Source organism: Lissotriton vulgaris, chromosome 3_1 (assembly GCF_964263255.1).
Source record: "Lissotriton vulgaris chromosome 3_1, aLisVul1.2, whole genome shotgun sequence".
In the NCBI taxonomy this organism is placed as follows: Eukaryota; Metazoa; Chordata; class Amphibia; order Caudata; family Salamandridae; genus Lissotriton; species Lissotriton vulgaris.
In genome coordinates, this window is record NC_141689.1 from 1360235124 (window position 1) to 1360249603 (window position 14480).

Consider the following 14480-nt stretch of genomic DNA (forward strand, 5'->3'; position numbering starts at 1 on the left):
CTGGCTAAAATACAGGCTTCCACATCTTTGAAATGGCCCGATGGACTGCCCTTGGCATTGCTATCTATTAGATCGATACCACATACACGATCTGGCCTCGCACGGTATGAGGTGGTTTTTGGAAGGCCAATGAATATTTGAGGGATTCCTAAGCCACGCCCTATACATGATGTACCCTATCTATTGATGAATTACTGTTTGTCCCAGTTAACTGCCGCTTGTCTTCTATTTATCAGCAGGTACAGCAAGTTCTTCCAGACAGGTCGCAGGGTGAAGGCCGTGATCTGCGGCCTGGCAATTCAATGCCGTATTCCTTTGTGAGCCCAGCTGCGTTGAAAGATCACCACAACATTTTGGTCACCAAGAGAGGGCAAGCTGCGTGACCTGAAGGACCTGAGGAAGTCTTCCAAGACCACATGATCCCTCGTGCATCTAGATGAACAAGTTACTTACCTTCGGTAACGATATATCTGTAAGAAACATTAGTTAGTGTTAGATTCCTTACCTTAGAATATCCCCAGGCGTCAGTCTGGATCCGGAAACTTTTGCGTAGCAGTACCCCTGCGCGTCGGTAGGCGTCGTCTGCAGGCGTCCCCTGCGGCTCCGCGTCCGTCGTCGGCGTCGTGCGCCGTGATGACGTCGCTGGAGTACATAGACGCCGCCTCCGCGCGCTGACGTCAGTTCTTTGCACACAGCTTTTCCGCGCCAGGAGACGCAGAGCCATGAGAGAACCAACACTGGTGCCATGTACAAACTAGGGCCCTGAAAGGGATGACCTTAACCCTAGGTATCAGTTCGCAGAACGGGGAGGATGGGTGGGTTCGGTAAGGAATCTAACACTAACTAATGTTTCTTACAGATATATCGTTACCGAAGGTAAGTAACTTGTTCATCTGAAAGAAACACGTTAGTGTTAGATTCCTTACCTTAGAATACATACCCCAGCAATACCAACCCCGGTGGTGGGTCTGCGAACCAATACAAAACTACACCAGAAAGTCCTGGAGGACAGAACGGCCAAAGAAGCCATCCCTCCGGACTTGACTGTCCAGGCAGTAGTGCCTCGCAAAGGTGTGCAGCGAGGCCCACGTAGCCGCCTGGCAAATGTCCTGCAAGGGGACTCCCCGGCCCAGGGCAGTAGTAGCCGCCGTGGCCCGAGTGGAATGGGCCCTCAGCCCAACAGGAGGCTCCTTCCGAGCCAAAGAGTAGCACGCTTTGATGCAGAGGACGACCCATCGAGAGATGGTTCGTTTACAAACCGCCCGTCCCTTCTTCGCACCCACGTAGCCAACAAACAGTTGGTCATCCACCCGGAACTGGCGTGTGCGATCCATGTAAAATGAAAGCGCACGTTTTGGGTCCAGACGATGGAGCTGCTCTTCATCCTTTGAAGGATGCGGAGGCGGGAAGAAGGAAGGGAGGGTGATGGACTGCCCGATGTGAAAGGCCGAAACAACCTTGGGCAGGAAAGAAGGTCTAGTCCTCAGAACCACCTTGTCAGGATGAATGGACAGGAAAGGAGGTTGGACAGAAAGAGCCTGGAGCTCACTCACCCTCCTGGCAGAGGTGATGGCAACCAGGAAAGCCGTCTTTAAAGTCAGGAGACGGAGAGGGCAAGAATGAAGGGGCTCAAAGGGAGCACACATCAGGAAAGTTAGAACCAGGTTCAAATCCCACTGAGGCATCACAAACGGAACAGGTGGAAACATGTGAGTGATGCCTTTCAAGAATCGAGTTACAATCGGGGATTTGAACAAAGAAGGCTGATCAGGTAGCCTCAAAAAGGCTGAAAGGGCAGAAAGGTAGCCCTTGATAGTGCCCAGAGCAGAGCCCTGCTGGGCAAGAGAAAGAAGAAACAGAAGAACCTCCGAAAGAGGGGCAGAAAGAGGATCCACAGCCTTTGCTGTGCACCATGCCACAAATCTGTTCCACCGACAGGCGTATACCGACTTAGTGGAGGGACGCCTGGCTGCCAGAATAACATCACAGACTTCAGGAGGCAAGTCAAATGGCCTCAACTGCCGCCGCTCAATCTCCAAGCATGGAGGTGGAGACTGGACAGGTTCGGGTGGAGGACCGTCCCCTGCTGCTGCGACAGAAGGTCCTCCTGAAGGGGCAGGCGGATCGGGGGACCGACTGACATGCTGAGTAGCTCGGGATACCAGTACCTTCGAGCCCAGTCCGGAGCCACAAGGATAACTTGGGCCCGGTCGCGCCTGATCTTCTTCAGCACTCTGGGCAGAAGTGGTATAGGCGGAAAGGCGTATAACAGACCGCAACTCCACTCGCGCCGAAAGGCGTCGCCGTGCGAGTGCCGTCTTGGAAACTCCAACGCGCAGAACTGATGACATTGCGCGTTCTCTTCTGTGGCGAATAGATCTAACCAAGGCTCTCCCCATTGCAGAAAGATGCCTTGCGCCACGTCCGAGTTCAGACGCCATTCGTGATCCATCGAGCACCGACGGCTGAGTTCGTCCGCCCTGGCGTTCAGAGAACCTGCCAGGTGTTGAACCGTCAGAGTCACGCCCTGACGTTCCAGCCATTGCCAGAGGCGCAGAGCCTCCTGGCAAAGGGTCCACGACCCCACTCCGCCCTGTTTGTTGCAGTACCACATGGCGGTGGTGTTGTCGGTGAACACCTGCACTACACTCCCGTTGACAAAGGGGAGGAATGCCTTCAGTGCCAGACGAATCGCCCGCAGCTCCAACAGATTGATGTGGAGCCGGGACTCCGCCGGAGACCAGATGCCTCTGATCTCTGCCTCTCCCAAGTGGCCACCCCAGCCCTGGAGGGACGCGTCCGTCACGACAACGTGCTCCGGTTGGGGAAGGGAGAGGGACTTGCCCCTGACCCAATCGCGGTCCGTAAGCCACCACTGCAGTTGTCTCGCAGTGCCCTCCGAGATCAAGACGTGGTCGGACAAGTTGCCCTGATGCTGGGCCCACTGAAACTTCAGGTCCCACTGCAGAGCCCGCATCCGCCACCTGGCGTGATGCACCAGAAGGATGCAGGAAGCCATCAGTCCCAGCAGCCGCAGCGTCAACCTGACCGAGACTCGGGATAGCGGCTGAAAGATGGGAATCAAAGCCTGAATATCCCGAACCCGCCGTTCCGGAGGATAAACCCGAAACTGCGCCGAGTCCAGAACCGCTCCGATGAAAAGGAGCTTTTGAGAGGGACACAGGTGTGATTTCGGCACGTTGATGGAGAACCCCAGGTCGTGCAAGAGGTCTGCCGTCATCTGAAGGTGGTGGACGACTGTCTGGGGCGAGCCCGCCTTCAACAACCAGTCGTCTAGGTAGGGGAAGACTGAAACCCCTAACCTGCGCAGATGGGCTGCGACCACCGCCATCACCTTCGTGAACACCCGTGGGGCGCTGGTAAGGCCGAAGGGGAGCACGATAAACTGAAAGTGCTCCTGGCCTACCGTGAACCGCAGGTAACGCCGGTGGGCCGGCAGGACGGGGATGTGAAAATAGGCGTCCTGCAAGTCCAACGCTACCATCCAGTCTTGCGGGTCTAGAGCAGCCAAGACCTGAGCTAACGTCAACATCTTGAACTTCTCCTTCCGGAGGAAGCCGTTGACGTTCCTTAGATCCAAGATAGGACGTAGGCCCCCCTTGTCCTTCTTGGGCACCAGAAAGTAGTGGGAATAACAACCACGCCCTACTTCTGGCCCAGGAACGCGCTCGATGGCCCCCTTGGCCAAGAGGGCCGTAACTTCCTCCTGCAGAAGTGTCAAGTGGTCCCCCGACACACGGTGGTTCTGCGGTGGCATGGCTGGAGGAGAGGTCTCGAAGGGGAGGGAGTAGCCCCTTCGGACAATTTGCAGCACCCACCTGTCCGAAGTGATCGTGCGCCAGTGAGCGTGGTGATGGCGAACCCTGCCACCCACTGGCGTCACATGGGGCCGAAAGCACGGACTAGGAGGATTTTGGGGTAGATGCTGCGGGGGAAGGTGTGGTCTGACCCCGCCGTTGTCCCCGACCGCCACCCCGGCGGTTTCCACGGCCGCCACCGCGTTGGAAGGATTGTTGCGGCGCGTGGCTGGCAGCACGTGTGGGGGCGCCCCTTCCTTGGCCACGAAAGGGACGAAACGAACCCGGTTGCTGACGCTGGGTCGAGAGACCCAAGGACTTGGCCGTGACCCTGGAGTCCTTGAAGCGTTCCAGCGCGTGGTCCGCTTTGTCACCGAACAGGTGACAGCCATCAAACGGCATGTCCATCAGGGTATTTTGGACATCAGCCGAAAAATTGGCGGATCTCAGCCAGGCGTGACGACGAATCGCCACCGTCGTAGACATAGCCCTGCCCAGCGAGTCGGTCGTATCAAGACCACACCGAATGGAATATTTCGCTGCATCCCGGCCCTCAGCTACAGCTTGACCGAGCTTTGCCCGCACCTCCATGGGGCATTCTGGCAGCAGCTCCGCGACCGTATCCCACACAGAGTGGGTGTAGCGGCCCAAGAGGCAGGCGGTGTTGCAAGACCGCAGGCCCAAACTAATGGACGAGAAGACCTTTTTTCCAAACTGGTCATACCTCTTGGATTCCCGGTCGGGCGGGGCCGACGGGAATGCGGACTGGGAGGTCGAGGCCTGGATCACCAGACTCTCAGGAGTGGGGTGGGTAGACAGGTACTTGGGGTCGTCCGGACAAGGACGGTGGCGCCTGGCCACGTTCCGATCAACAGGCGCACCTGAAGCGGGCCTGGACCACGTGCCCAACAGAACGTCAGACAAGGCTTCATTAAACGGCAGCAGAGGCTCCAAAGGGCATGACTGCGGCTTGAAGACCTCGGTGAGGATGTTAGGCCTCACGGCCGCGACGGGGAGCTCAAGGTTTAAGGCCTTGGCAGCCCTCATCAGCACCACAGAATAGGCAGCTCCCTCCACCGATGCCACGGTTGGAGGAGAGATCAAACCAGGGTTAGGGGAGTCGTCCAAACCACTGGCATCCCCCAAGTCACCTGTCCAGTCCGGGTCATACTGGCACTCGCGAGCCAGAGGGTCCTCGGACCCCTCCCAACCTTCACCGTACTCCTCATCCTCTCCGTACTCGGAGTCAATGATGAAGACCGGCTCCTCGGGGTTCATGGGCCCCATCGGCGCCGGGACCGGCGTCGATCGACGCCCGTCCGGCGCCGCGTCCGGCGTCGGAGAAGGTAAGGGGACGGCGCCGCCCGGAGCCGGCGTCGGAACCCCACCGCCGGCCGGAACCGGCAGCGGAGAACCGGCGCCGCGCGGGGGCGGCGTCGGGGGTAACCCCGAGGGCAACGGCGCCGGGGAGGCCGGAAGACCAGCCGGCGCCGATCCCGAAGGCCCCTGCGGCGCCGGGGTCGGAGCCGTCGGCGGCGCCGGGGCCGGAGCACCCGACGGCGCCGAGGCAGGGACACCCGAACCGCCAGGGCCCCCAGACGGTAGCACTGGGCCCGCAGGCACCGTAGGCCCCGTCGGAGAAGCGAGCGCCCTCATGGCCATGAGGAACGCCTCGATCTCCTCAGGCGTCGCACCATGCCCAGGGACCGGAGGGTATGAGGCAGGCCGCGCCGGCGACTCTCGCGGAGCCGCGGGGATGGGGTCACCCGAGCCCCCGGCCGCATCGCGCGAGCGTCGGGGGGAGTCGGGGGTACGATGACGACGCCCCGACTTCTTGTGCTTCTTACCTGACGAGGATGACGAGTGGCGTCGACTTCCGGAGCGCCCGGCGCGGCTCCGCGACCGCTCCCTCGAACGCTCTCTCGACCTCCGGCCGGACCGGGACCGCTCCCGGTCCCGACGTGGGGCCGACACCCGGAGCTCCAGCAGCTTGCGGGACCGCTCCCGTCTAGCCTTGTTGGTAAGGGCCCGGCAGTCGACGCAGGATTCCACGTCGTGGTCGGGGCCCAGACACCGGAGGCAGAGGCGGTGATGGTCTGTGACCGACATCGTGCGCTCACAGCCATCGCAATTCTTAAATCCTGGCATCCTATCAGGCACAATAGTAGAAAAAGACAATCGAAAAAACTTGGTCAAAGACCGGAGTACTGCTCTTCAGATCTGCGTCCACTGGCGCGGAAAAAAGAAGAACTGACGTCAGCGCGCGGAGGCGGCGTCTATGTACTCCAGCGACGTCATCACGGCGCACGACGCCGACGACGGACGCGGAGCCGCAGGGGACGCCTGCAGACGACGCCTACCGACGCGCAGGGGTACTGCTACGCAAAAGTTTCCGGATCCAGACTGACGCCTGGGGATATTCTAAGGTAAGGAATCTAACACTAACGTGTTTCTTTCAGATATCTGCTTCGATACAGAAAGAAAGACATTTGATCGCAGAAAGACTGTTTGAGCCACTGTCCTGGGTGGTTAAAGACTGACTACAAAGGGGGGGTGACTACTCGTCTCAATGTTAGTGAAGAAACCAATGCCTGTCTAGGACCTTAGGGCATTATCTGTTTTGTTGTTTTGTGATGAAAATGATCTAGTCTCAGAAGGAGGAGATCGCTGCGACAATGTGCAACGGCTGTTCAATCTGCATCCTTGATCTGACTTTGACTGCTGCCATCATCACTACTGTAATGTGGGTAGTGGAGGAAATAATGCCTGGAGCCTCCTTACATAACATTACTGTTACATCACTTGCTGCAAAAGAGCACCATCATTTTGATTTGCCGCAACATGAACTGGGATACCGGCAAAATCTGAGCAACAATTTCTTCAAATGTTGCATCAGACACACCAGCTAAGCAATGCTACTAACTGTTGGATTTGTTGCAAGATTCCTCCTCATCAGAACATAAAAGGAATCTCATTGTCACCGCTGCCATTCTCCTATAATGGCTCATGCCCCGTTTGGATCAAACTTCTATATGCCTCTAATGAACAAAGTATGTTACCCCAACGAAGATGGGGACCCACAAGCAAAAGGTACTGCTTTAGAAATGGAAGAATATAGTAAAGGAAGTACAGAAACAAACTAGGTGTATTCAAATTCTAGGTTGGGTAAAGGAATTGGACCTCTTGTTATCTCTGGTTCCATGCCAACTGGCCCCCTTTTTGTACAAAGTACAGGCGATGTGCCAGAAGGCCACAGTAACTGTATTGCAGATCTCTACGAGAGGCTGAAGAAGCTTCCTTGCATCACGTCACACTTATTTTGTTTGTGGAACTAAGGCATACTACTTCATACTACTTTCTACATCCAGGCTGGTCTGGTACCTGTTACATAGCCTTCCTTCTACCACCTGTGTTTTTAGCTCCCCCAACCTCCCATCAAGATTTGCAATTGTTCAATCACAATGCTGGTAATAGGGGAAAACATGCAATTGATGTCTCTGTAGTCGACCAATCACATGCTTTCTTCCCTCTTTATTTCCACTTGTACTACTTGTCTACCATTTAACCCCTTGCATGCGGGTCTAATTCCCGCGTTGTGCTGAGGGGCGCGCACAGCGCCCCCATGCTCATGACGAGCTCAGCTCGTCATGAGCCATGGTGGTCGTGTGCTCATGACGAGCACGATAGCACAGCAGGGGAATTAGCCCAGCGTACGAGCGTTCCAACTGTCATGACGAGCTGAGCTCGTCATGAGCACACGGGCACCGTGGCTCATGACGAGCTCAGCTCGTCATGAGCGTCGAGGGTGTTAAAACAAATGTCCAAAATGTAAACGCCTGTTTAGCAATAGATCAAGAAATCAGTACAAAAAATGTTAATTGATATATATGACATGTATCGTACCCCTTTTTTAAAGCATAAGAAAATGTCTTAGCTTATGCCAAAAGGGCTGTCTGTGGAAAACGTGTAATATTTAACTTAGCATAGGCTGCAGCCATTTTGACTGTGGCATCCATTTAGGTTTCCTTCATAATTCTCCCATCCTCTGCTGCTCGCCTTTTATCCTGCCTGTGCTGTCTATTTTAGTTGACCTCCTGACTCAGCTAAAAGCAATATGCATGCTAAAGAGTTTGTAGCTGCCAGAACACCTGGTCTCAGACGCAACTGTCAATCTCTTAGTGCTGCCAAAAGCACTCCTGCTCCCCCTCCCACTTTGCTGACTAGGTGAATTCCCATCTGCCCATGTTTGTCGGTAACTATTCCTGTGTATGCCTTTACCTTCCTGTGAGACTTGGCCCTTTCCCCAGAAATTTTTCGCTTTTTATCCCCTGTTAATTTAGAATGCCCCTATTGAAACAACACTGTATAGGCTTTGGGTGGTGGAGAATGCCCTGTGTAGTTTAAAACTAGTGTTAAAGTACAGGTACTTCCTACACCTAATATGGCTGCCACAGACCACTGCTGCAGCAGCGTGGTTTAGCGGGCGCATTCTAGTAGCCAGGGGCTGGCTGGAACCCTCAGGCAATGTATCCATCTTAGCCTGCCAGCCTGTCCACAGGTAGAATGGTGGAACCTACTAGAACCACCTGGAACCTTCTGGAAGAGGTGAGGTGACACCAACTGCCATTACCAACTGTCAACTGGCACTATAAAAGGAAAGGGAGGGAACTTTCCTGAGGAGAGAAGCTGAGGGGAAGACCTGGGGAAGTACCTACGCAGGAGGATAGGCAGTGGGGGCAGGGCAGGGTCTTATGATGCTGGAATGACAGGGCCTAGTGTGCTGCTTTACAAGTGTTGAGGTATCCTGTTCCCCCCCCACTGACCTAGCCCCGCGGCAGGGAACCCCCAGGGACCACTTGAGGGGATTGGCTGAGGAGATCTAACACCAGCCATCAACTTAACCCCCTTCAAGGATTAAGAAACCAAAGGAAACAAGAAACCAACTGCTATTTACAAGGGCGCAAGAAACAGCTGCGCCAAGAAGAAATCAAGGAACCAGTAACCAAGAAACTTACAAAGGCGCAAGGAACATAAGGCGCTAAGAAGGGACTGAATCACCACAGGACATTTGAAGAACCACCCAGGTATTGGCGCTGTGTTGCATCCCTGTGCCCCTGACGCCACCTGGGGTCCCTGCGCTAACCTACCGCTGCTGTGTGGCATGTCCTGTGAGCTGCCTCTATTTTAAAGCAACTGCTGATGAAGCGCCAACCTAAAAACTGCCTAAGCGCTACATTGCCCTCCAAGCGCTTAACTGGTGAAGAATTGCTGTGTCCTGTGGGAGCGCTGGGAATTGCCTGCAGGGCTGTGGAAGTTGCCCCCAGTGCTGGACTGCCCTATGTGGTGGCCTAGTTGAAGCGCTGGGAAGTTGAGAGACTGTTGCCTGGCGCTGTGGTAGAAAGCGCTTCTGTGCCCAGGATTACTTCCACTGGTGTGAACACTGAGTGCTGCTCTGCTTTGTACCCTGGCGTGGAGGACTGGAAGCGCTATACCTGCCCCAGGCACTGGTGCCACGAGCTGCTGTGTCCTGTACTGTTTGGCGCCCGCCCCTCACGCCTGAAGCGCTGTGGTGCCCGAGAATGTGAGGTTCTGTGAAGCGCTAGCCATTGACCTGCCTTGAAAAGCGCCGTATCCTGTGCCCCTGAGGAGCGCTATATTTTGCCTCAGGCGCTGTCAGAATTCAGCGCCCTTCTGTCTGCCATTGGGTCGCCCCAGAGCGTCGAAGTGCCCCTCAGGCGCGGCCTGTGCCAAGCGCTTACCAGTAGCGCCTCGCGACGTGTGGAAGTTGCCTGGGCGGCCCTCGGTGCCAGGAGAGGGCCGCCGCCACATCAGAGAGCCGTCATCACCGCCGCAGCCCAGGCCAAGCAGAAGGAGTCTCCACGGCAACCCCCGGTGTCAGGAGGGGGCCGCCGGAATTCCTGTCAGGTCGCGCTGGGCCTGACAGGCCGTGAAGCCCCGATCTCACCTCACGTGACGGAGGTGCGCCGTGTCATCGGCCGCACCCCCGCCCATTGCCGCGCAGCCATTGGCTGCAAGCGTCAAGCGCCTTTGCCGGCCGCGCTGTGGTCGGCGGCCGGCACTTACTTGCTGGAAAGACTGTGCCCTGGCGGATCGGGGCCTCCATTGCTGCATTAGAGGCCCCGGGCTATCCCTAATCTGCCGGGCCTCAATTCAACGACGGGGAGGGCTCCGAGAGAGTGTCAGAGCCCCCCCCCCCCCCACTGCCAGCACTCGTCGCGGAGGGGGCCGACGTGCACCAGAGCCCCCTCTGATTGCCCCACATCACGGATCCGGCCCATTTGCACCGCGCTGGGCCGAATGAAGCCACGGGAGGGTTGGAACCCCTCCCTTGCCTCCAGTCCTGCGCAAGGGCCCGGAGGGCCGAAGAAAAAGGTAATCCCCCAGGGGAGGAGGGCGGAAGGCCGGGTAAGGCCCTGTGTTCGCCCCTCCCCGGGGGAAGATGTCACTGGGCCCCGTTGGCCCTCATTAATTGTTGAAAACTAGTGACTGGGCCTGGTGGCCCCAATTAGCCCCTAACTGAAGAGGAACTGGGCTAGAGCCCTGAGAGAGTCTTATCAGGGACCTGACCTTATTAGAGGAGTTGACCCCCCTGATGAGGGGAATGGTTCTTAAGATATGTTTCCTATTTCTTGTGCATAGAATGGAAATGCCTGGGTCTCTTTGCCTAATGCCAGGTTGGAAGTGATGTAATGCCCATTTGAAGCCTGATGCAGGGCTTATGGGGTGCTAAGGAAATACTTGGGGCCTATAGAAATACTGGGTACTGGCTAATTAAATGTTCACTCCTGCTTAGGGCAATGCCTTTAGAAATGTCCTAACTTCTGCCCAGAGAACTGTTTATTTCTAGCTAAATGCCTTAGTGAATGCCCAATGAAAGGTTCATTCAAATATGCTTAGAGTAGGTAACAGAATGTTGATTCCTGGGTAAGGAAATGTGTATTCCTGTTTAGAGGAGTGATGAAATGCACTGTTGCATATTAGGATGGAAAGCCCTATAGGAATATTTGGCACTGGGTAGTTAAATGTCTAACTCTGCCTAGTGCGATGCCTTTCAGTTATCTAAGAAAACGTTATTCCTGCAGGAGAGTGTTTTGCAAGTAAAAGTTGATTACTTACCTCCAAGGGGTAAACCAGAAGATTATTCCTGATTCCTTATTGAGCAGCTGGTTATCACTCACGTAAGGTGGAAGGGCCTAACTTCTAACAAAGAGTGTCACATAGAGAAATGCTCTGCCTTTAAGGGAACGTTTTATGTATACTATGTTGAAATGCCTAAATGAAATGCTGGTTTTCCCCAGTGAGGTGTTTTATTCCTAAATAGGGAGATGGTTTAACCTACACAAGGGGTTATTTATTTATAATGAAATGTTTTTGCCTCTTTAGTGTCATATTTATTGAAATGCTTCCTGTTATAACTCCTTAATATATTTGATGGAGGTGCTGACCAGGAGCAAGGCATAGGTCAGGCCTGGGTTTTACTAAAAATGTATTTCTTACAGGTGATGATGAGGAACCAGGCCAAGGTCAGGCCTGTGGTTATTTAATATTTAATATTTATTATTTATTCATCCAGTATTTATTGCCAAGTGTTCTCACACATGTATTTTAATGGAAAGCTAATAAGCTAATTTTATGATGAATTCCTAATACCCTGATCCTGCTCTATCTTAATAAAGTTAACTTGAGTTTTTACACAAACTCACTGGAGTGGTGTCACTAATTGCGTGCCCAGGTTTCTGACTCAGTGGTTGCGTGTGCTGCATGGTTGCTTAACACATAAGCTTTCTGATGCCTACCCGTTCGTGCCATGCTACCCTAGGGGACTGGTGACCCCAGTTCCAACACTTCCATTTGTAACTACATGCTTACCAGTGCAGAAAACTCTGTATATAAGCACCATGGTTTGTGTATTCAAGCCACTACCTCCTGGAACATTTTAGGGTGTCAATCTCTATTTTGTTACTCTAAGGACCCGTGGACAGAGAAGGGTGAACCCTGCACCAGTGTGCTCCTTAAAAAGGCACATTTCCACAGGCCCAGTTCAGCCTTTGCCAACATCTGACAGGCTCTCCCTTGATCTAGCTTTTATTGCCTGTTCTTAAGTGCCCTGTCCCTGCAGTCCCACTAGAAGTCTTGGTGAACTGACACTCTCTTTTTTAAACATATAATCACATTTCCCACCATTGCATGTATTAAGTGATTGTAGGCAAACCTTGAAAAACCAGCAAAGATTTTAACTTATTTTTGTAAACATGAAATCATTACTTTAAATAAAAATAAAAACAAGGCAATGTTTTGGAATGGACTGAAAAATCAACCATGTAAAATGTATAGTAAGAATAACGACTGCTTATATACTGCTCACTTGTAGAACACATATTTCACGAAGAGGAATTCAAACTTTTTCAACTATTCCAAGATTTCACATCGCTGGTATTTAATGTTCTAGGCAATATGCATTTTCGCTGATAAATCTATTCAGTGTCTTTCACCTTTACCTAATGGGAGAATTGCAGTGACATGTCACTGTACCCTCTATACTATTTAGTGACCAGTGGAAGCCTTTTGACCTCTTACAGCCAAGTCTAAAAAATTATGAGAACCAATCTTTGCAAAAGGATCATTTACTTGTTTAACACAGCAATACGATTGAAATACATAATGTTTAATACATTTATGTGATTAACACAATTATGTGTCAAGATAGTAAACAACCAGACCCTTACAATACATTCTAGTTTTAGTGAATAATAAATGTTAGGATTAACATATTTAGCAATTACCTGCATTTGAGAGTTGCCCTTCTTGTGCTTGAACACATCGTAGTTCTTCAATAGTTTCTTTTAAAGAATCCCTTTCGGATCTTAATCTCTGGGAAGGCAATGAGAATATGTTACAATAAAAAGAACACACATGTGGCTTAATGCAATATTAAATATTGTTCCACAGAGGATTTATCCTTTAACTATTAATTTAGAATGTCTGGACTTCCAACCAACACAGAGTGCCATCCACTACTTAAACTGGGCTTTTTCTCAGTCATGAAAATAAACCAAAGGAATTTCAGTTCAGTATTAAGGTGCTAGGTGAGGTAACAGCATCTGTGAAGTACATGTTTTAGTTTGCTGAAAGGCAAGTTGCTTACTTTATAGCAGGATCTACAAACAAAAAGTTCTTCAAATCTAGGCATATGTCAATTCAAAGAAACTGGATACTTAAATGACTATAATTTTGCATTATGGAACTATTCTTATTTCACATGTGTTACATTATTCCGGCATTCAGTGTCTGGGTCAGGAAGTCCTGACTTAATAAAGATTTTCTTTTGGCGTTAACTATACGCAAGGTTTATGACTTCAAGCAGAAGTTTACAAAAGCACAGTGAATCACCTCTACTTTCTGAATATTTTGGCCTGTTCCGTGGCATATCTGTTTATTTTTAATTTTTTTGCTGCCCTTTTCACCAGCAAGATGGGGGCTGGAAGTAGGACGTGCAGCTAGAAGAGCTCCATGCTGCAAACTATTGTTAGAGGCATGTAACCAAAGAAAGTAGGGAGACTGGTAGTTGAAAATAAAAACTGGATCTGACTTTGGGTATGAACTTTGGGATAGTTCTCATCACTAACTTGTCTTATGTACTTGAAAGTACATTTCCTGTAAGGACAGCATCTCGTTTACCGTTCTCAGTGATGTGACAGCCACCAAAAAATTTTCTTTTAGTGTTAATTTTGCAATCTATTTTATGCAAAGGTTCAAGGGATGGTTTTAAGAGTTCTGTTAGGACAGTGTTTGATCTTGGTGGGTATATATATTTTGCTTACATCGAGGTTATGAGAACTTCTGTTATCCCTAGTACTCTGCATTTGTTGATAACTTTCAGCCTCAAGGGGAAAAACTCAGACAAATATCCCTAAAAATTTTAGAGAGTCTGTATTCTCTCAAGGAGAGTTGGTGTTGAATTGAGGATATCAAGCTTTGCATTTTGTGCTTTTTGCAGTTGCAAACAGATTCATGCCTGGTGTTCTCAGGTCTGCAAAGAGGATTTCTGCAACTTCTTTGTTCATTTCCCACTCCTGAACTATAGCTAGGTCCCCGCTTAGCTTATCTTCTTCTACATTTTGAGGTCCTGCTAGGAGGAGAGCTGTCACTGTGACCTGGTCCTATATTCAAGTGTTTCCAAACCTCCACAGGATTCATGATTGTGTTACTCCACATTTTTGTAAGTAAAACATTGCTGTTGGACTGCTGTCAGTACCATGATATACCTGTCTTACATTTGTATTTGGTAAGCTTTTAGGGCTAAGAAAAACAGTCCTTAACACTAACACTTATGTATTGTAGGGCTTCATCTGTGTTCCCCAGACCCATTTATTTGGAGGCCCTGATATGTAAGCTCCTCAGCCTGTGTGTGATGTTTGCGTTGTAATGGTGACTGAGGGAAATGGTGTCCTCAATGATGGTCTCTTCTGCATACTCCATTTAATCCATAATGTTAGCGTTTTATTGACCCTGGGTATTACCATGTACTAGATCATCCCACTCCCCTTTGTCCCATGACTATTGCTTCAATAACCACTCCTGAAGTGGCAGCATATGTTGTCTGGCATGTAGTAATAATGGGATACCATCAAGCCCAATAGT

The 14480-nt window shown here is 51.5% G+C and overlaps 1 protein-coding gene across 3 annotated transcripts in view; it reads right to left on the reverse strand.

Annotated features, from left to right (window-relative positions):
- The window catches only part of HOOK3 (hook microtubule tethering protein 3), a 1217139-nt gene that overhangs the window by 459629 nt on the left and 743030 nt on the right, over positions 1-14480 (reverse strand). For all 3 annotated transcript variants that reach the window (XM_086961833.1, XM_086961832.1, XM_086961834.1), the window contains one exon: positions 12623-12710. In XM_086961833.1, the coding sequence (XP_086817959.1) occupies positions 12623-12710 (88 nt within the window). The remainder of the gene's footprint in view (positions 1-12622; positions 12711-14480) is intronic.